At 44.2% G+C, this 20439-nt stretch overlaps 1 protein-coding gene and 1 non-coding gene across 2 annotated transcripts; both read right to left on the reverse strand.

Annotated features, from left to right (window-relative positions):
- Positions 1 to 850: 850 nt before the first annotated feature.
- Trnae-uuc (transfer RNA glutamic acid (anticodon UUC)) lies at positions 851 to 922 on the reverse strand. The gene has a single exon. It is a non-coding gene; the product is annotated as a tRNA-Glu (tRNA).
- A 15247-nt stretch (positions 923 to 16169) lies between these two features.
- Positions 16170 to 19646, reverse strand: LOC143285662 (uncharacterized). Its single transcript, XM_076593093.1, has 2 exons — positions 18293 to 19646; positions 16170 to 17029 (listed from the first exon to the last, which is right to left on the reverse strand). The coding sequence occupies exons 1-2, from the start codon at positions 19644 to 19646 to the stop codon at positions 16896 to 16898; spliced, it is 1488 nt and encodes a 495-aa protein (XP_076449208.1). The 3' UTR covers positions 16170 to 16895.
- Between the last annotated feature and the right edge of the window lie 793 nt (positions 19647 to 20439).

Below are 20439 nucleotides of genomic sequence, written 5' to 3' on the forward strand. Positions count from 1 at the left end.
ACACTTATTGCCATGGCGGGTTCTTTTTTTTAGTGCGCCAAGTGTCGTGCAAGCTGCACACGCCAGGACCTCGGTTTATCGTCTTATCCGAATGACTTGATGCTCAGTTTTATTTGTCAGTCAAGCTTGGGAGAACGGGCGAGAGCAGCATTCGAACCCAGAACCTCACGAACACTGAGCGTCTGAAACGTTTACTGAAGTACACAGCTCAATGTGGCCACCGCGTTCGTTCACACATTCAGCGGCTGACCTTGTAGCACTTGGAGAAAAAGGCAGAAGACATTCATCTCTGCTGAAGAGTCTCAGTTCTTGGATACCGGCTTCTGTTTCTATTCCGACAAAGGTAACCTTCTGCGTACAGGCCCTCAGTCTGCCACTAAGTCAGATTACAAGGACCTAAATTAATGCGATCTGTTGAGATGGCAGCAACTCTGTTCCGCTCTCTCTCTCTCTCCAACTTGAGAAGGAAAGATAACCGCAACTAATAACCTGGGTGTGACCTCCCTTTACCCCGCCCTCAGTCAGCTTATCCGCCAACGGGCTGTGAAGTTTTGTTTGTAGATCAAGTCATGTCGGGTGATGATCATGGTCGGAACGTTGAGATGATTCACCGTGGTAAACACACGGGCCAAAATAAACAAATTCATTTCACTCATGTTAGAGTAAGAGGGCCTTTACTGACGGAAGAACTTTGTCCGTTTTGGGCGGCCGCTGCCATGACGTAGCCGACGGAATTCTGAAACAAAACGGCTGAAACAAAAAGAAACTCAGTATACTAAAACAATTTCAGCTTCTCAAAGAGGCTAAAAAGAAGGGAAAAAGAAGAAGAAGAAGAAGGGGGAAAAAAAAGTTCCCATGCCGGGAATCGAACCCGGGCCGCCTGGGTGAAAGCCAGGAATCCTAACCACTAGACCACATGGGAAGCTGTATTCGTGCATATAAAACAACAACAACAATAAAGCCCATGAAAATGAAATAGAAGGGAATAGAATAAGGTTATGTTAATCTTTATAAGGCAAAGGCACATAATTATATTTCTAACCATTGTTGTTTTCGCAGTTCCATCACATATAGTCAAATGCTAGGGTTACTGAGATATGAAAATACAAGAATATGCTTCCCCATAAACTTTCAGAAATATAAAAGAAAAGATGAGAAAAAAAAAGTTTCTGGCAGTGCGAAAATATTTCTGCCAAAGTTAATCTTCTTTACCCCACGGAAAAAAAGTAATCTCATAAAGTGCATTCCTACGCCAGCGCCGCATAGTTTTCTAATATATAGCTAGAATAAACAGATCGTAGTAAATTTCCTACCTGTCTTGAAAGCCCTCTGGTTTACCTCAATGATCCCATAGCCCAACATCACACAAAGATTCATGGAAATCAAACAATTCATATTTTCTGCAGATATTACGCTGGCATTCCGTTTGAAGAGAATTATTTTAAAAAAAGAAAAAAAAGAAAAAAAGTATCGTACACAAGCCAGGAAAATCTTATCAACAGTCCACACATCCACTCAAAATCCACAACTTTTTGCTTAAATCCTGGTGGCATACCGACAAACAAGCATTAAATCATACTTCATTAACCTTGTGGAGGTACACTGAAGCGTGAATGATTACTGTTTCTGAACACGTTTTTTGATACATAAAAAATATTCTGGTTTGCTTCTCTTTTTCAGTTGTCGTTTTCGTTCTACAGCTATTCAGATATATACAAAGCTTTCTTTCATTCGTATGTTAGAATTTTCTTTAATGAGGGAAGTGGAATAAGCAAGGACATTCTTTTTTTTTCATCCAGCCCTCGAGGCAAAGAAAATCAACAAGCAAACAAACAAACAAGCAAAAATTGATAATAATAATGATACCCCCCCCCCGACTCCCCCTCCCCCCTCAAAAAAACAAAAAAAACAACAACAAAAAACAAACAAACAAAAACAAACAAACAAACCAAAAAAAAAACCCCAACTAACTACACCCCCCCTCATCCCCCGCCCCCCAAAAAAAACAACAACAACAACAAACAAAAAAACAAACAAACTGAAAACAAAACAACAACAACAACAACAAACCCACAAAAAACACTGACACCAATGAAGCCAACTTTACCACTACAACTATCACTACTACCACTACTACCATTACCACAACTACTGCTAAGTAAATAAATAAAAATAATGAAAAAGAAAGAAGAGCGAAAGAACAAAACAATGTCACAGCCAGAAAAATAAATGCAAATGATAAAACAGACACTTCACACACACAAACGAATGCACTTGCATATGCACAATCCCTTAATTACAACAATAACAACAACAACACAACTATACTACTACTACTACTACTACTACTACTACTACTACTACTACTACTATGGATACTAATAATAATAATACTAATTAGAAGAAGAAGAAGAAGAATAGTGCATGACATTTTGTTTTAACATTTCTTGTTTAAGTAGGATAGCATTGTCATTAAGTTTGACTTACATCACTCATATATTCTCCATTTTATCAAACAAACAGTTTTTGTAAACGGAGCTTCTGAAGTTAACACTGCTGGTTATCTGTTTTAAAGAGGAAGGCAGATTATTCCAGTTCGAACTACCACTGTATGAAAGACTTGACTTAAAGAGATCAATTCTTGGAAGAGGTATTGTAAGTTTATGAAAGTGTCTATTGCTGTTTATTGGAAAGTTATCTACAATACCAGGAGGAGCTGCTCCAGTTACTTTGTGCATAAACAGAGCCTTGTTGTTTTCTAGCCTTAGATACAGTGGAAGAATGTTCAATGATTTATAATCAGCAGCGGTCAATGAGCTGGATTTTAAAAGAACTAGTTTAAAAACACGTTTATACGATCTGTTTAAGGGTTTTCGAATGTTTGCGCTAGCTGAATCCCATAGTGTCGAGGCTTAATCTACAACTGATTGGATATGTGCTTGAAAGAACTTTTTACGAGCATGGATATTAAGAAAATGTTTAATTTGAGACAGTTGAAATACTTTTCGAGATATTCTTTTACACAGATAAGCAACATGGTCGGACCAAGATATATTATTATCAATGATTATACCTAGTACCTTATGCGATTCTACTTCCTCAATTTTAAATCCAGAGAGAGAAATAGAAAATGTCTGTTGAATTGTTTTGACGTTTTTGTCTGGTTGTAATACACATACCTTTAGTTTTCGTTGCATTGAAACACACACGTGCAACGAAAACTAAAGGTATGTGTATTACAACTAGACAAAAACGTGTGTGTGTGTGTGTGTGTGTGTGTGTGTGTGTGTGTGTGTGTGTGTGTGTGTTTCAGAGTTTCCGACAGAGTTTGTTTATTCCCATTAACCCTTTTGAGTCATAGAGAAACAAGGAAACATGACGATAACAGGATGACGGCTACAGAGGAAGAGCAAAGATAATTTTAAAAGAAGAAACAAAAGGTGGGATAATACAAATGGGGGAAAATAAAATGAAATAAAAGGCCAATGGTACAATGCAATAGGAATAGACAAATACACAGATCACAACTTAGATTTTGCAATACGGCTCTGCATCTGAGAGAGAGAGAGAGAGAGAGAGAGAGAGATCTACGGGAGACAACCGGCGATAGTGAAAAAACGTTCGCGTCACGGTCATGTTGCGCACAGGAAGTGAAAAAACTGATTGTCAAACGGAGTATTCTACATCTTGGTAGTTATCTCCCCTCACAATACCTGTCCTAGGTAAGCTATATTATGTTTCATTATTTTCTGTGTCAGTCCAGCTTAAGAAAGGAAAAAACTGAGAAAAGAAAAGTCTTTATCAGCCTTGGAACTAACGTGCACGCACGTGCACATTGGTCAGTACACACACATGCACACAACATACCTCCACACAACGCTCCCCGCCACACACACACACACACGCACACACAGCATACTTCTAAAACTCATTCTCCCAAATGAAATAGATCAGTGTGTCGTTCAAGAGAAGGAAGAAAGAAAGAGCATCCTGACAGAGAAAGTGGGTCAGTAAGATCATTCCATTACTGGCACACCTGTCAGACAGCAGTTAACGAAACTATCAACAGGAATTTTACAGACCGTGTTATCACGCCAAATGATACAAGCGGACATATTTACGATATCCGGGCTTGGGGAAACATGGGTGAATTTATTTCCGTCCCTCCTGTTCTTTTCACGTTGTTCAGTGTTTCTTGTTGTTCTCTCGGCGTCCTTCTCCCCGTCCTTCTCCTTCTTCTTGGTGTTGTTGTTGTTGTTGTTGTCTTGATTCAGCTGTTTTTCTTCTTCTTTCTTCTTCTTCTTCTTCTTCTTGGTGTTGTTGTTCTTGTTCCTCTTCTTCTTGTTACTTTTCGACCTCAGTTGGTCGCGTTGTTGTCAACTGAGTTGTTGTCACAGTGTGTGCGCGCGTGCACACACACACACACACACACACACACTCCTAGTCGAGCGAGCGCGCACGCGCACACACATTTATTTCAAACACTGCAACCGATAAACAGATAGTTTTTTTGTTTGTTTGCTTTACCCACCCTAGCCGTCTTACTAGTATGCACACACACACACACACACACAAACACACACACACACACACACACACACACACTGGCACAAACACACTCACACACACACTCGAAGCGAGCGCACACATCCACGAACACATACACACATTTATTTTAACAGCAACCGAAAAACAGATGCTGATTTTTTTTAACCCTTATTTTCCGGTTTGTCACAGGCTGTTTGTTTTAACCACCCCAGCCGTCTGACTAGTATGCACACACACACACACACACACACACACACACAATCAACGTCAGCGGCTGTGATCACTATGGAAATGTTGGCCTCACCAAAACCTGTTCCAAAAACACCCCACAACACACGATTCCACACTTCACATGGTCCTCACCACTGAACACAAGCAGGCAGCTACCAGTCTCTTTGATATCCGTGACACTGACACACACATTTGTTTTAAACAGCAACCGTTAAACAAACACTTTTTACTTGTTTTCTATTTGTTTGTTTTACCCACCCTAGTCGTCTCATGCATGGCTGGTCATGATTTTCGACGAGGAAAGATAGGAAGTGGAAGACTGAAGCTATAAAGACGTGTCGCGGGTGAATGCGATGGTTCCAGTTGGAAGTCAAGTATGAAAACAAGTCACTGAGGCATACTGGGTTGGCCATGAAGCTCCCTGTGTCACGAGTCAGCAACAACAAACATCTTCACTGGCCAGCACCGACCCCCACAAATCCCACACTTCTCACCCCACCTCCACCCTCCCTGTCTTCTGTACAACCTGACAGTGGGTTTTTGTGTGTTTTTTTCCTGACAGTTACTTAGTTTCTTCAAAGGAAACGGTCAAGGTTATGCCCAAGGTCATATTCAAATGCCGACAAGTTCTGGGAGAGCGTTGTATTGGCCCGAAGAAAAGGAGTTTGAAGTTTCCTGTGAAAAGAACGGCCCGGTCAGTTGTTTTTTTTCCTTCTTTTCTTTTCGTTGTTTTTTCTGTAGAGCTGCAACACTTTTCCCCCCATCTCTCTCTCTCACTCTCTCTCTCTCACTCTCTCTCTCTCACTCTCTCTCTGTCTCTCTCTCACTCTGTGTCTCTGTCTCTGTGTCTGTGTCTGTCTGTCTGTCTGTCTGTCTGTCTGTCTGTCTCTCTCTCTCTCTCTCTCTCTCTCTCTCTCTCTCTCTCTCTCTCTCTCTCTCTCAAGGAGTAGGTGATGAAAATAGATTTGTACAAATGTTTCGCCAAAGACTTATCGACTGTAGGTGGCAAGAGTGGGAAAGCCACATTCGTTCAAGTGAAAGGTTTAGTATGTATAGAATGTATATGCTTAATCATACAGTGAGGAGATACCTTTTGTGTAACAGTTTCAGTTTCAGTAGCTCAAGGAGGCGTCACTGCGTTCGGACAAATCCATATACGCTACACCACATCTGCCAAGCAGATGCCTGACCAGCAGCGTAACCCAACGCGCTTAGTCAGGCCTTGAGAACGTGAACAGACACCTGCGATGTACTCTAACTAGATTTAGATTTGGTATTTCTGATATAAAAGTGCACAGATATCGTTATAAAATCGTGAATAATTCAGAATTATTATGTCCTCTGTGCGAGGAGTCCAGAGAGGATGAAGGTCATTTTGTTTTGAAGTGCCCAGCCCTAACAGACCTTCGAGTTCACATCCATGTCTGTTTAGATCATGTTTACTGATGTCATCGATTGATAATGAAACAATATACAGTTTAGCTATGTATTTATTTCGAGCACTTCAGCTGAGAGAAACACTAGTATCCTAATATTATTGTTTTGGCATCTGGTTATGCTTATTGTGTTTACATAGTTGCAGTGACGCATGTTAATCTCTGTTATCGCCCCTTGTTCATATAGGGCTATGGCCTTAGATGAATAAATCATCTGAAATCTGAAATCTCTCTGTCTGTCTGTCTGTCTCTCAGTCTTTTTTATTTCAGTGTTTCAATTCTTTTTCTCCCTAACCTTTTTTTCTTCTTTTCTTACATGATCCTTTTTCTGCGGGAAATATTTTATCACTTAATTCATTTTCGAGTGTTCTTTCTTTCTTTTCTTTCTTTCTTTCGTTCTTCCTTTCGTTCAGTGTTCCATCTCTCTCTCAGTCTCCCTCCCTGTCTCTGTCTCTGACTCTCTTCTCTCTGTTCTCCACCATCCCTCGTCTATCTCTCCCTGGTGTTCTTTTCTTGGAAATAATTCTTTATCAGTTTTTTCAATCTACTTTTTTTCAATGCATATTTTTGTTATCCCCCCATGCTCAACTGAGTTAAAACACACACACACACACACACACACCGTGACACACACACACACACACACACACACACACACACGCGCGGCGCGCACGAAACACATACATTTGCATATCTCGTTAGTCTGGTAAAATACAATTTCGTGCCCCCCCCTCCCCTCCCCTCCCCTCTCCTGGCCCTCTCACTCTCTGTCTGTCTGTCTGTCAGTCTGTACGTGTCTCTCAATCTGTGTGTCTGTCTGTATGTCTCTGTCTGTCTGCCTGTCTAATGATATAAATAACATTTTGTTTCCTTTCCCTCTCTCTCTCACTTTGTCTGTCTGTCTGTCTGTCTGTCTGTCTGTCTCCCTGTCTGTCTGTCTCGTTTCTCTTTCTCTGTTTCTTCCCTTCATCTCTTTCCGTTCTTTCAGTCCAGTTTTTCTTCACCTCCCTCCTGTCTGGAGTGTAACTACCAACGAAGAACCAGACTCTGCTGCTACTACCACCACAAGAAAGAAAGCCTTTGTTTGCAGCAGTTATGGTGGCTTCAGTACTACGTGGTGAAAGGTCTTCTCAGTATACTTCACGAGAAGTTCATTGCACTGTAGTGTCTCAGTCCTTCAAGAATTCATTTGATGCCTTTTAAGTCTGCGAGCGGCCGCCGGGGAGGACGGGGCTGGGGGTGAGGGGATTGGATAGGACGCACGGGACGTATCGTATGTGTGAATGCCTAGTTCTCCGCGGCAGAACGCGTAGTGCCTTGAAACCTGACCGCCGTTTATCATGGTATCCGCCCATCACCCCCCCTGCTCCGTACAGCGTGGTGTGTGTGTGTGTGTGTGTGTGTGTGTGTGTGTGTGTGTGTGTGTGTGTGTGTGTGTGTGTGTGTGTGTGTGTGTGTGTGTGTGTGTGTGTGTGTGTGTGTGAGAGAGATAGAGAGACTAGAGAGAGAGAGAAAGAGAGTCAGTGTGTGTGTGTGTGTGTGTGTGTGTGTGAGAGAGAGAGAGAGAGAGAGATAGAGAGACTAGAGAGAGAGAAAGAGAGTCAGTGTGTGTGTGTGTGTGTGTGTGTGTGTGTGTGTGTGTGTGTTTATTTTGTAACGTTGAAACAGTTGTTTATTGATTTTAAAAAAGCCTTTCCTAAAAGGATTTTTATCTCTTCATTTTTCTAACCATATCTGCCTATGTTGTCTTTTTGTCTTGGAGGCTTCAGTGAAAGACCTCCTGTTTGAAGATGACAGTGCTCTTGCATTGACCTGACGAACCAGACCTGCAAGAACTTGCTAGCTGCCTCTCAGAAACAGCAAAGGCCTTTAGACTGACCATCAGCCCGCAGAAAACAGAAGTAATGCTTCAGCCTGTACCAGGCCTTGCCCCTCCAGACGGCCTCAGATCGAAACAGAGAGCAAAGCTAAGGGCAAAGAGGAGCATTCCACATACCTGGAAAGCTTCCTTTCCTCAGCCTGTAACATGTACAAAGAAGCCTCAGACAGACTCGGAAAGGCAGGTGCGTCCTTCGGCAGGATGTGGACACGAATGTGGATTGGACGCCGCGACATCAAACTGACTACCAAGTTGGCAGTGTACACTGCAGTTAGTCAGATCCACGGCTGTGAGACTTGGACGCTGAACAGGAAACAGGTCAGAGCATGTGATCAATTCCACCTCCGATGCTTGTGTTAGATCATGGGCGTTTCATGTGAGGCCGACAGAGTTTCCAGGTGTACTTCGCAGAGCCTCGCAAAGAAGTGACTAAAGTTGAAACACTCATCTGGAAATACCAGCTTCCATGGGTTGGACAAAAGTTATGGTCCGAATGAACAACACGAGATTGCTAAGATTGTCCGTCTTCTTTTCCGAGGTGGCTGCCAGCACAACTGACCGGGCTGAAATTGAGGAACTGAGACCACTGAAGCATTTCAAGGACTGTCTGAAAGTTTCACTTGCGGTCTCAGTGTAGCATTCAATATCCTCGGGTGGGAATCCCTTGCCGCTGACAGCAGCAGCTGGCGGGCTGTCTTCAAGGGAGTTTGGTGTTTGACTGCGGAGAGGGCTCTTCAGGACCTCAGCCAGAAGGGTCAATCCCGCAACATCACTGAAGAGAGGAGGCGAGATCCACCATCTGCTATTGCCAGGCTGCCCACAGTGCAGCGCGACATTTGTTCGTCTGCCTTTGGGCTGAGATCTCGTCTCCGGAGTCAAAGACGTCTTCGTCGTTTGCGATAGACTTTCATGTTGTGTTGTGTATTGTATCGTGTGAACATGTTTCTCTCTGTGAAATATGAGCTGCTCTTCCAAAGGCCGGAGACCAGCTAGGTTGTCACAGTGCAACACATGTTCACACCCATAACACGCACACATACACACACGAATATACGCACGTCCCGTCCACACACACACACACACACACACACACACACACACACACACACACACACACACACACACACACACACACACACACACACACACACACACACACACAGCAGCAGCAGCAGCAGCAGCAGCAGCATCCAAAATAAGCATAATAAACAAAATCTACATTTTCTTCTTTTTTTTTTTGAAGAAATTACAACTGAATACGTATAGTTGTTTTGATTCTCAGATCTGACATTTGATATACTCTTCAAAAAAAAGAAGAAAAGTTCAGGAATTCCTTATCGCAGTTTCTCTTGTACCTGTTGGTTTGGTTCTGTTCTTTCTCTGCCCCCTCCTGCCTCTCCTCTCCCTTTCACAATACGTCTTTCTTTCTGATTCAATCCCCCACCCCCACCCCCACCCCCACCAAGATCCTCACACAACCATGAGAAAGAGACACTTTGTTTCCAGCAGCAAGAATGCATCAGCTTGTATGTGTGATACAGCTCAGCGTTAGTTGATGGTAACACACACACACACACACACACACACACACACACACACGCACAGGCTCACCCACTCACTGACTGAATACCACACCCCCGTCCAGAGACACATAGACACACAGACACAGACACACAGACACACAGACACACACACACAAGCACACACACACACACACACACACACACACACACACACACACACACACACACACACACACAAAGCACACTGACACACACTCACCGGCAGACACACACAGACACACAGACAGAGACACACAGAGTAATAATAATAAAAACAAACAAACAAACAAACAAATAAACAACACGTTTTTTCTTGAACTTTCGCTGGGCTGAGTTCATTGCACTGTTGAAGAACGACTGCCCTGTCTCTGTGACATGATGGGAATTCAGGGTTTATTTGACTCCGTGCTGAAGCCTAACATGTTGCCAGGCTAGTGGCTGGGGCATCACATGGTAGCTGATACGATGGGCCGCGCTCTGTACTCTGTGAGTGGTATCGTCGCCACGCTGTGTACAGTAGTGATGCAGCAGTCCACTCTGCTCCAAGAGAGAATGCTTTGAAACCTGACCGCTGCTTTATCGTGGTATTCACCTTCCCAATGTTCTCTCTCTCTCTCTCTCTCTCTTTCTCTCTCTCTCTCTCAGTCTGTGTGTGTGTGTGTGTGTGTGTGTGTGTGTGTGTGTGTGTGTCTTTGTGAGTCTCAGTGTGTCTGTGTCTTTTTTTTCTATAATATTTGAACAGTTCTCTCCGTTTATTTTTCTGATGTCTTTCTTTCATCTCTTTTCTGTCTCTTAATGTTTTTATATATCTCTTTCTCTCTGTCTGCCTCTCCCCCTCTCCTCCCGGCTTGCTTCTTTGTCTTCCTCGTACGTGTGTGTCGCTGAGTGTCTGTGCCCACTGATATTGTCACGTGTGTGTCCGTCACTGAGTGTCTGTGCCCACTGATATTGTCACGTGTGTGTCCGTCACTGAGTGTCTGTGCCCACTGATATTGTCACGTGTGTGTCCGTCACTGAGTGTCTGTGCCCACTGATATTGTCACGTGTGTGTCCGTCACTGAGTGTCTGTGCCCACTGATATTGTCACGTGTGTGTCCGTCTCTGAGTGTCTGTGCCCACTGATATTGTCACGTGTGTGTCCGTCCGTCACTGAGTGTCTGTGCCCACTGATATTGTCATGTGTGTGTCCATCCGTCACTGAGTGTCTGTGCCCACTGATATTGTCACGTGTGTGTCCGTCACTGAGTGTCTGTGCCCACTGATATTGTCACGTGTGTGTCCGTCACTGAGTGTCTGTGCCCACTGATATTGTCACGTGTGTGTCCGTCACTGAGTGTCCGTGCCCACTGATATTGACACGTGTGTGTCCGTCACTGAGTGTCTGTGCCCACTGATATTGTCACGTGTGTGTCCGTCACTGAGTGTCTGTGCCCACTGATATTGTCACGTGTGTGTCTGTCACTGAGTGTCTGTGCCCACTGATATTGTCACGTGTGTGTCCGTCACTGAGTGTCTGTGCCCACTGATATTGTCACGTGTGTGTCCGTCACTGAGTGTCTGTGCCCACTGATATTGTCACGTGTGTGTCCGTCACTGAGTGTCTGTGCCCACTGATATTGTCACGTGTGTGTCTGTCACTGAGTGTCTGTGCCCACTGATATTGTCACGTGTGTGTCTGTCACTGAGTGTCTGTGCCCACTGATATTGTCACGTGTGTGTCCATCCGTCACTGAGTGTCTGTGCCCACTGATATTGTCACGTGTGTGTCCGTCACTGAGTGTCTGTGCCCACTGATATTGTCACGTGTGTGTCCGTCCGTTACTGAGTGTCTGTGCCCACTGATATTGTCACGTGTGTGTCCGTCACTGAGTGTCTGTGCCCACTGATATTGTCACGTGTGTGTCCGTCACTGAGTGTCTGTGCCCACTGATATTGTCACGTGTGTGTCCGTCTCTGAGTGTCTGTGCCCACTGATATTGTCACGTGTGTGTCCGTCACTGAGTATCTGTGCCCACTGATATTGTCACGTGTGTGTCCGTCACTGAGTGTCTGTGCCCACTGATATTGTCACGTGTGTGTCCGTCCGTCACTGAGTGTCTGTGCCCACTGATATTGTCATGTGTGTGTCTGCGTGTCTATGTGTCAAGTCAGGATTTTATTTCATAATGGTAAATTGAATAAACAACAACTGCTTTTTTTTCATCAAGCCATCAATGAAAAAAATAATAATAAAAAATTTAAAAAAGGGGAAAAAAAGGGAAAAAAATAAAATAAAATAAAAAGAGAGAGAGAGAGAGAGAGAGAGAGAGAGAGAGAGACGGAGAAGAAACAAGCAGATGAAGAGCAACAATAACAACATGTGTCTGTAATTGTGCATGTGCGTCTGTGAATGCACCGTAATTTTGCCCTATGAATCTAGTTTAGACAATGGAAAGTGCGATGACTGGATGAAAATATAGATTTTGTCATTGTCATTTTCACTCTTTCTGCCAGTGTATGTCTGTCTGATCTCTCTCTGTAGGCTGTTTGTCGGTTTCAGATTATGAAAGGAAGAAAACAACAATCTTCAAATACCCCTTCTTCTTTCTATCTGCATATCTAATCCATAAACATTCGCATTTTCTTGTCTTCAAGTGACAACACTGACACCAGCAAAAACCCTTCCAAGATCGCAACAGTTCAATTTTGTCTAGGGGAGAGAACTATCAATTTTATTGTGTCTGACGTCAAACGAGTTCCGTCCCTTGTAGACTCATCACATTTCTCAGCCATTGCAGTCAAATGTCCTACCACTTTTTCATATGTGATCGAGGGAAACCATTCATCACCACCACAACCACCACCACCACAACAACAAAAACATTTATGATAATAGTATTTTAAAAAGTTGAATTGTAGTGAAGAAATAAGATAGTAATAATGATAATAATAATGATGATCGATGATGATGATGACTGATCAGTGATGATCAACTGTATTATCATTCAAGGCAAAAAGTCAAGTTTATTCAATGTAACCACGGGGGATATTAAAACAAAATAATGAATTCTTAACAATGAGAAAATCAAAAGAGTGTTAACTGTAGGGGGTTTGTGTTTGTGTTTTGAGTGTGTGTGTGTGTGTGTGTGTGTGTGTGTGTGTGTGTGTGTGTGTGTGTGTCACAGTGTGTGTGTGTGTGTGTGTGTGTGTGTGTGTGTGTGTGTGTGTGTGTGTGTGTGTTTTCTTCAGTTTAACGTCTATTCACTATAAGTGTTTTTAGACGGAAAGGAGTAAAGTAGTGTATAAAGGAAAGGGAATGCATGTGAATATTAGTGTAAAAAAAAAAATCATGTTATGTATCAGAGGAAAAGTACATTATAAGAAAAAGTCTAAAGAGGTTGTGGTATGTATTGAATGAGTTGTCATGGGAAGGAGAATACGTATATGCATATCAACAAGTATTAACCTACAACAATGTAAATATAAATAACACTATTAAATATAATACATCAAAGGAGGATACCAATTGGACTGGAGTTTAAAATTTCTGAAAACATTCTAAGCAATGAATAATCATTCAAAATCTTTTCAGTGGCTAATGAAATATTGGAAGAAAAGTCATCAACTACATCTTTTGGAAGTAACTGTCTTATGCTCGGACAATGAATGAGTAAATGGCTTACAGTTATTTGCTTACCGCATACACATTTTATATTGTTAGAAAATTTTGTGCGAAAGGCATTTAAACGAAGTCTATACATTAGACTTGTAATTTGTCTTGAATGTGCAGCTGGTGTCGAATTTAGAAAATGTTTGGGATAAGCTGCATTCTTTGTGTTTACACAACATTGGTAATATTGATTATTTGAATCTATGGGTAATTTCTTAAATCGATTTCTAGATACATTTTCTATACAGCTAATGCATTCATGTAGATCTAACTGGATGTCAAGTTGTATTGCGCCTTCGAAATCACGTGCTCTTCTTCTAGCTGCTTGGTCTACCCACTCATTTGAAGATATGCCACAGTGCGAAGGTACCCAACAGAAAGTTATTTTAATGCCCTGTTTTGTCAGTTGGTGAATAATATGTTTTATTTCCATTGTCATCTCAATTCGCTTCTTTGAATTTGGAGATTCTATAGCTTGTAATACTGACTTTGAGTCTACACATAATAAAATTTCACTTACAGTTTTCGGAATGTCTGAAATATAATTTAAAGCCATAAGTATGGCTATAAGTTCAGCTGTGAAAATGGAATATTGTCTACCAATATAGTATAATTTTTTCTATTCTAAATGAAGGAATTACAAAAGCCGCTCCTGAATTACCATCTTCTAGAACAGATCCGTCTGTGTATATTTTTAGATAATTTGAATATTGATTTTCTATATGTGAGAGTACTTCAGGTTTTAACAAAAATGGTGACTGGTTCTTGGATAAATCTGTATAATCCATGTCAAAGGTAGCTTTACACTGCTCCCATTCAGGGACTGGTGAAAAAGTAGGTACTTTTGCAATTTGCTTGTCTTTTGATTCCGTAGCACTAATGATATCTGATGCAAATGTATTTATGGATGTCATAGACTGTATCGTCTTAGCTCTTTTAGCAAAATCTTTTTGTGAACTCAAATTAGCTTCTTCTTTTGAAAATGTGTCATATGCGAAAGATTTGATAACGAATTTCGCGGCTGAAGCTTTCCTTTGTTCATCAAGAGATAAAACACCTGCTTCTCTGTAAGCCCCTAAATTTGACGTAAGAATGGGCACACCTAGAGCGAGTTTATAAGCCTTACAATCAATGCTTTGCAGCTTCTTTAGCAAATGCAGTGGAGCACTGAAAAATACCTCTTGAACGTATGTCAAGCGTGAACGTACGCGCGCGCGCGCGCGCGCGTGTGTGCGTGTACTATGCCGGTGTGTGTGTTCAGTATTGTAGTATTGTATTACTCAGTCTTTTGTCACAACAGATTTCTCTGTGTGAAACAAGTTCGGTGGTGAGAGCGCCGTCGCTGCCAGTGCAGTGAGAGCGCCGCTCCGAGTCTCTATTTTGTTTCTGCCTGCAAGCGTCTTTGTTTTCCTATCGAAGTGGACGGCTGAAGTCTACTCAGTTTGACATCAGTGATCAGTGTTGCCAGGGACAACCCTTTTGTCACACGGTTGCCGCCGACGGTGAGTTCTTTCACTGACGTGCGCTAATTGAACAACTGATGATGCGCGGGCTACTCACTGGACCTCAGTTTATCGCCTCATCATCCGACTGACTAGCGTCCAGACCACCACTGATCGAAGGACTGTGTGGACGGGGACTGAGAAAACAGTACTGGCAAGTGTCGGAATCGAACCAGTGCGCTCGGGCAGATTTTCTCGGGCGCCGATTCACGAAGGCTGACGCATTCATCTTACCATCATCGCTCCAGTCACTGTTATCCCCTCACGGCCTTTTTGTATGTTCATAGAATATTCAGTATTTCGTCCACAGCCGCCGGAAATATTAACACACACACACACACACACACACACACACACACACACACACACACACACACATCTGCATGGTGTGATATCTGCCTATACATCTGACCGTTTTCCTGTCTGTTCAGAAGGTAATATTTTTCAAAAGGAGTTGCCATTACCTCAACACAAGACGGGAATGACCCTCCACATCGTTTTTGAACTGCTAATGGAGTCGGCAAATGTCGTATTATTCCCTTACATACATTTCGTCCTCGTCCGTCCGTCTTTCAGTCACTGTGTGAGTATATATATATGTGTGTGTGTGTGTGTGTGTGTGTGTGTGTGTGTGTGTGTGTGTGTGTGTGTGTGCGCGCGCGCGCGTGTGTGTGTGTGTGCATGTGTGTGTGTTTTGTTTGAGGAGGAGGGTCAGAAAGTGTCTGTGTGTGTGTGTGTGTGTGTGTGTGTGTGTGTGTGTGTGTGTGTGTGTGTGTGTGTGTGTGTGTGTGTTCAGGTTTGCACACACGCGTAGAAGTCAGTTGTGATATGCGTAAATGCGTGCCTCAGTGAGCTGGTGTGTATATGTACCACTGGTTAGTATGCATGCACGGGGTTTGTGGTGTGTGTGTGTGTGTGTGTGTGTGTGTGTGTGTGTGTGTGTGCGTGTGTGCAGCCCAGTGTCACAGTGTGTGCACGTGTGTTTGTGTTTGAGAGACAGGGGCTCGGGGGGCGCGGGGGGGGGGGGGCGGTGGCGAGGGGTAGGGGGAGCGTAGAGAGAGAGACAGGGAGAGAGCCGGAGAGAGAGAGAGAGAGAGAGAGAGAGAGAGAGAGAGAGAGAGAGAGCAAAGAAATTAGCATTCAAAGAAATAAATCGAATATTGGTTCATTCACACCGTTACTTTTCTGTCCCCATGACACTGGTCGGCAAAAGGTTCCAAACATCATACAACTGACCAAGTGTAATCCGACCAAACAGCTAACCAAATGAAATCAAAATCAAAAATACTTTATTAATCCACGCGGAAATTCTTTTTTTGCCGGTGCAATCACAAGTTCGTTACAAATACACTGTACGAAACTTGACACGATCAGGCAAAAAAAAAAAAAAAAAAAGAAAGAAAAAACAAACAAACAAACCCCCCAACTCATACACTAAATTCCAAATGATAACTGTCGATAGGCTAAAACCACACACACACACACACACACACACACACACACACACACACACACACACACACTACAGATGCACACCTGTGTCCACAATCAGTTGTCACAGGGAATATAACACAGACAACGTCAGTCCACGCGACAGATGGACTGACATGCAACACTGATTCCATACTGCAGCGCAGTGCAGTGGAGTGATGGCCTCGAGGTAACGCGTCCGCCTAGGAAGCGAGAGAATCTGACCGCGCTGGTTCGAATCATGGCTCAGCCGCAGACATTTTCTCCCCCTCCACTAGACCTTGAGTGGTGGTCTGGACGCTAGTCATTCGGATGAGACGATAAACCGAGGTCCCGTGTGCAGCATGCACTTCGCGCACGTAAAAGAACCCATGGCAACAAAAGGGTTGTCCCTGACAAAATTCTGTAGAAAAATCCACTTCGATTGGAAAAACAAATAAAACTGCACGCATGGAAAAAAAAAGGGTGGCGCTGCAGTATAACGAACCGCTCTCCCTGGGGAGAGCAGCCCAAATTTCACACAGAGAAATCTGTTGTGATAAAAATAAATACAAACAAACACATGGACTATGTGAAGATCGAAGAGACGCGCGTATGGCAGTCCGCCATCCCCGGCCGCTACTTGCCAGATACTGACGTCTTTCGTTGCGGTTTGTCCACGCGAAGTTTGTTCTTGGCTGCCGCCTTGACTTTGGCCAGTCCCCCCACCAGCGCCACGCCTCGTAGCTTGGACCACTTTGAGCGGCGTCCAGCTGGACATAAAAAACAAAAAAAATCTTTTATGAATCTTCAGCCGGATACTCACATTGCGAGGGTCATCCACACTGACAAACGAACGCAGCGCATGTACTGGCGCACTCAACAAAATTCGAGAAAACGAATGAAAAATGTTCACGGAGCTGCATGCACGTCACATGGCACACACGCACGTGTACTCACGCAAGCGCGCACTGACGCATACGCACACACCACACACTGACAGACACTACACTACACTACACACACACACACACACACACACACACACACACAGAGAGAGAATGAAAATCAGTAATTATCCATCACGCTCGCTGTCAGAATGCTGTGGGCTCGGTTCACAGACACCACACAACAAAATTGTGACATGTTTGCTGTTCTGTTTAATGTGTTACCGTCTGGTGGTGTCAGTGCAGTGTTTAGACAAATCCTCCCATGCCCCCCACCCCACCCCCCCGTACCTACAAGTTTCCCGAATGATTACGCTCGTCATGCCATGTCACCTGAGTTTTGGGTGTCGAGATTCAACCCGAATATAGCGAACCTTGGGCTACGTGTGACACAAATGAATGTAGGACATACAGCGAGTGCCCAGTCCAGTGTGTAGTGCTACAACCTCCTACAACCTTGCGCATGGATTTCAGAGCAGTTAAGTCTCCCAAACATATTTTTTTCAAGAAATGCAGACGATACACCTGAAAAAGAAAACTACAAGTGAACTCACCGAAAAGGCAGAAAGACAAATGACAGACAAATTCTGAATATAAGAAAAACAATGGAGAGAGGGGAAGTGACTTGAATTCCAGAAAACGGGGATGTATTTTTGTGACTACTTTCCATGCCATTCCTTGATCAAAAAAGAAAAATAAGATAAAAAGAGACTCAAGGAACGTCAGTTGTGACAGCTGCAACACACGCAACATTAGTGCAAAATCTATCAGACGCACAAGAAAAATACTGCAAGAACAAAACATTTTCACCACGAAGATAAAGTCTTGCGCATAAAATAACTGACAGACTTTTTCACGAATAGATGCATTATAGAGCATAGTTAGTATTTATTTGTAAGAGCCAACCACCACCACCACCACCACCACCACCACCACGAATAGTAGGACTACATAATTTATTAAGGAAGCAACCCAGTTTTCTACTGCTTTATTCGAAGTTTTTCAACGTGATCAAGTTGATGTGGTGATGCTGATAGAGAGGCAGGGATCTGACCAGACAGAGCGAGAGAGAAGAAGGCCAGTGAATACCTCGGGATGGTCGTCGTGGTATTGGAAGTGGTAGTGGTGACGGTTTCTTTATCGTAATCTTCTTCGGTATCGGCTCTATCGCCCCCTTTCTGAAGGAGAGTGAAGTCTGCTGAGCGATGATATCGAAGAGCCCGGGTAACCTGTCCCGGATTGACTGCTGCACCATGGTCACGGTGGCCACGGGCTTCAGAACGACACGTCCCGGACTCAAAGCCCTGGGCTCAGGCAGCGGAGGACGCCCAGCAGGCCCGGAGAGACAAGACGGGGACACACACTGTTTCCGTTCAGCCAGCAAGTGTCCCAGGTCCTCGGACCTTGTGGTACTGATTTTTATCACAGGGGGTAAGTGTAGGGACACGGAACCCTTCTCCTCGCCCCGCGTACATCCGTGGTCCTCAAACCTCACTGAAGTACTGGTCGTCTTCACTCCCTCTGTTCTAGACCCTTGAAGGGAACTGCTGGATTTGGGATCTTCTAGGTCTGATGGTACGGGCGACTTTTGGGCAGAGTGCTGCGACCTGGGAGAGATGGTGGGTAGAAGGTTGTATACGGAGAATGGGGTGGCGCGACTGATGGGGTCACGACGAAATTCGAAGGTAGATGAAGTGGAGCTGTTGCTTTGCTCGGGCTGGGTAGGTCTGGGACTTGTATCTGTCAGAGACGGGCAGCTTTCTGGCGGTATGATTCGGATCGCAGGCAGTTTCCGATCTGCCGTGGTCTTGGTTTCTGGTTGTGTGGGTCGGGGGGTCACAGGCGTGGTCGCTGGTTTATTCGCTACAGACAATGATTTCAGGATATGGTTGATCTTGGCGATGTTGATGAGGGTGTTGTTGGATTTAGCGATGGTGTCCAGGTGTGCTATCAGCGCCCGCAGACAGTCGAGGTACCCCAGGCTGGCGGCTCGCATGGCTGGGGTTACGCCCCATAGGTCCGCCACCTCACTGCTCAACTCGTGCTGGGACAGGGCCCGCAGCATCTCGCGAACCGTGTCCACCTTCCCGCTGTCCACAGCGATCCACAGCGCCGTCTGCCCCTCCTCGTTCTGCGCGTTCAGGTTCAGCTCCACGTCACAGTGATGCAGCAGGAGTCTGACGTCATCACTGCCGGCGGCGCGGCAGGCCCACATGAGGGCGTTCCTTTTCTGGTTGTCCGGCAGGCTGACCACGGCCCCCGCCCTCAGCAGCAGACGCAGCAGGCGGGTGCGGACGTTGGGGTCGTGCAGGAGGAGAGCGTGCATGAGGGGCGTCCTGCCCTCCGCGTCCCGCCCGTTCACCGCACTGCCCATCTCCAGCAGCAGGCGGGTCTGGGTGACTCGGCCCGACTGCACCGCCTTCAGCACTGCCAGTGAGGCCATGGTCCGGGAACCCACTACAACGCTTTGCAGCTGTCTCTTTCTTAGGGCAAAATGGTTCATGTCTTGATGATAAAGCCTTGTTTAAATTCCCTTCCTCCTGAGTATATAGGTATAGTCAGCCTCTGTAGAACGAATGGTTTAATATTCCCCTTGTTATATTGTTCAAACTCCAGTCGTTCTATACCACTAGTTCCCGTCCTCGTTTGTGCATAGGTAAAAAACAAAGTATAGTCAGCTTCTGTAGAACGAATGGTTTAATATTCCCCTTGTAATAATATTTTTCAATCAAACTCCAGCCGTACTATTCCACCAGCCTCTGAAGAACGAATGGTTTAATATTCCCCTTGTAACATTGTTCAAACTCCGGTCGTTCTATACCACCAGCCTTTCTAGAACGAATGGTTTCATCTTCTCTTTGTCGTACAATGCAAACTTTTTCAGTCGTTCTATTGGCTACCACTGATCAGCCTCTCTGGAAAGAATGGTTGTATATTATCTCTCTGCCAATGTTCAAACTCCCGTCTTTCTATACCACCAGCCCCTGTAGAACTAATGATTTCATCTTCTTGTGAAACCAACAAATCCGGCTATCTTTCAATCCTTTTTTTTCTTCCTCGAGCAGTTCTCAGGTTCTTGGCGACAATAGATATCAAACGATTTTTTCATTGGTGTCGCCTATGTTTACATTCATTTATTTTCATGTCACGACAGCTGCTGTTGTCCTGATGACTCAAATTCCTTTCGTCGGACTTTTCAAATGCCTGACAGCATCTTCCAGAAGATTTCAAGAATA

This window comes from Babylonia areolata, chromosome 1 (assembly GCF_041734735.1).
Source record: "Babylonia areolata isolate BAREFJ2019XMU chromosome 1, ASM4173473v1, whole genome shotgun sequence".
Classification (NCBI taxonomy): Eukaryota; Metazoa; Mollusca; class Gastropoda; order Neogastropoda; family Buccinidae; genus Babylonia; species Babylonia areolata.

Coding starts and splice junctions, on each gene's coding strand:
- LOC143285662 (XM_076593093.1), bottom strand. CDS start 19,646: ATGGCCTCACTGGCAGTGCTGAAGGCGGTGCAGTCGGGCCGAGTCACC. Junction 17,030..18,292: donor ACCACGACGACCATCCCGAG/GTATTCACTGGC, acceptor TTTTATGTCCAG/CTGGACGCCGCTCAAAGTGG.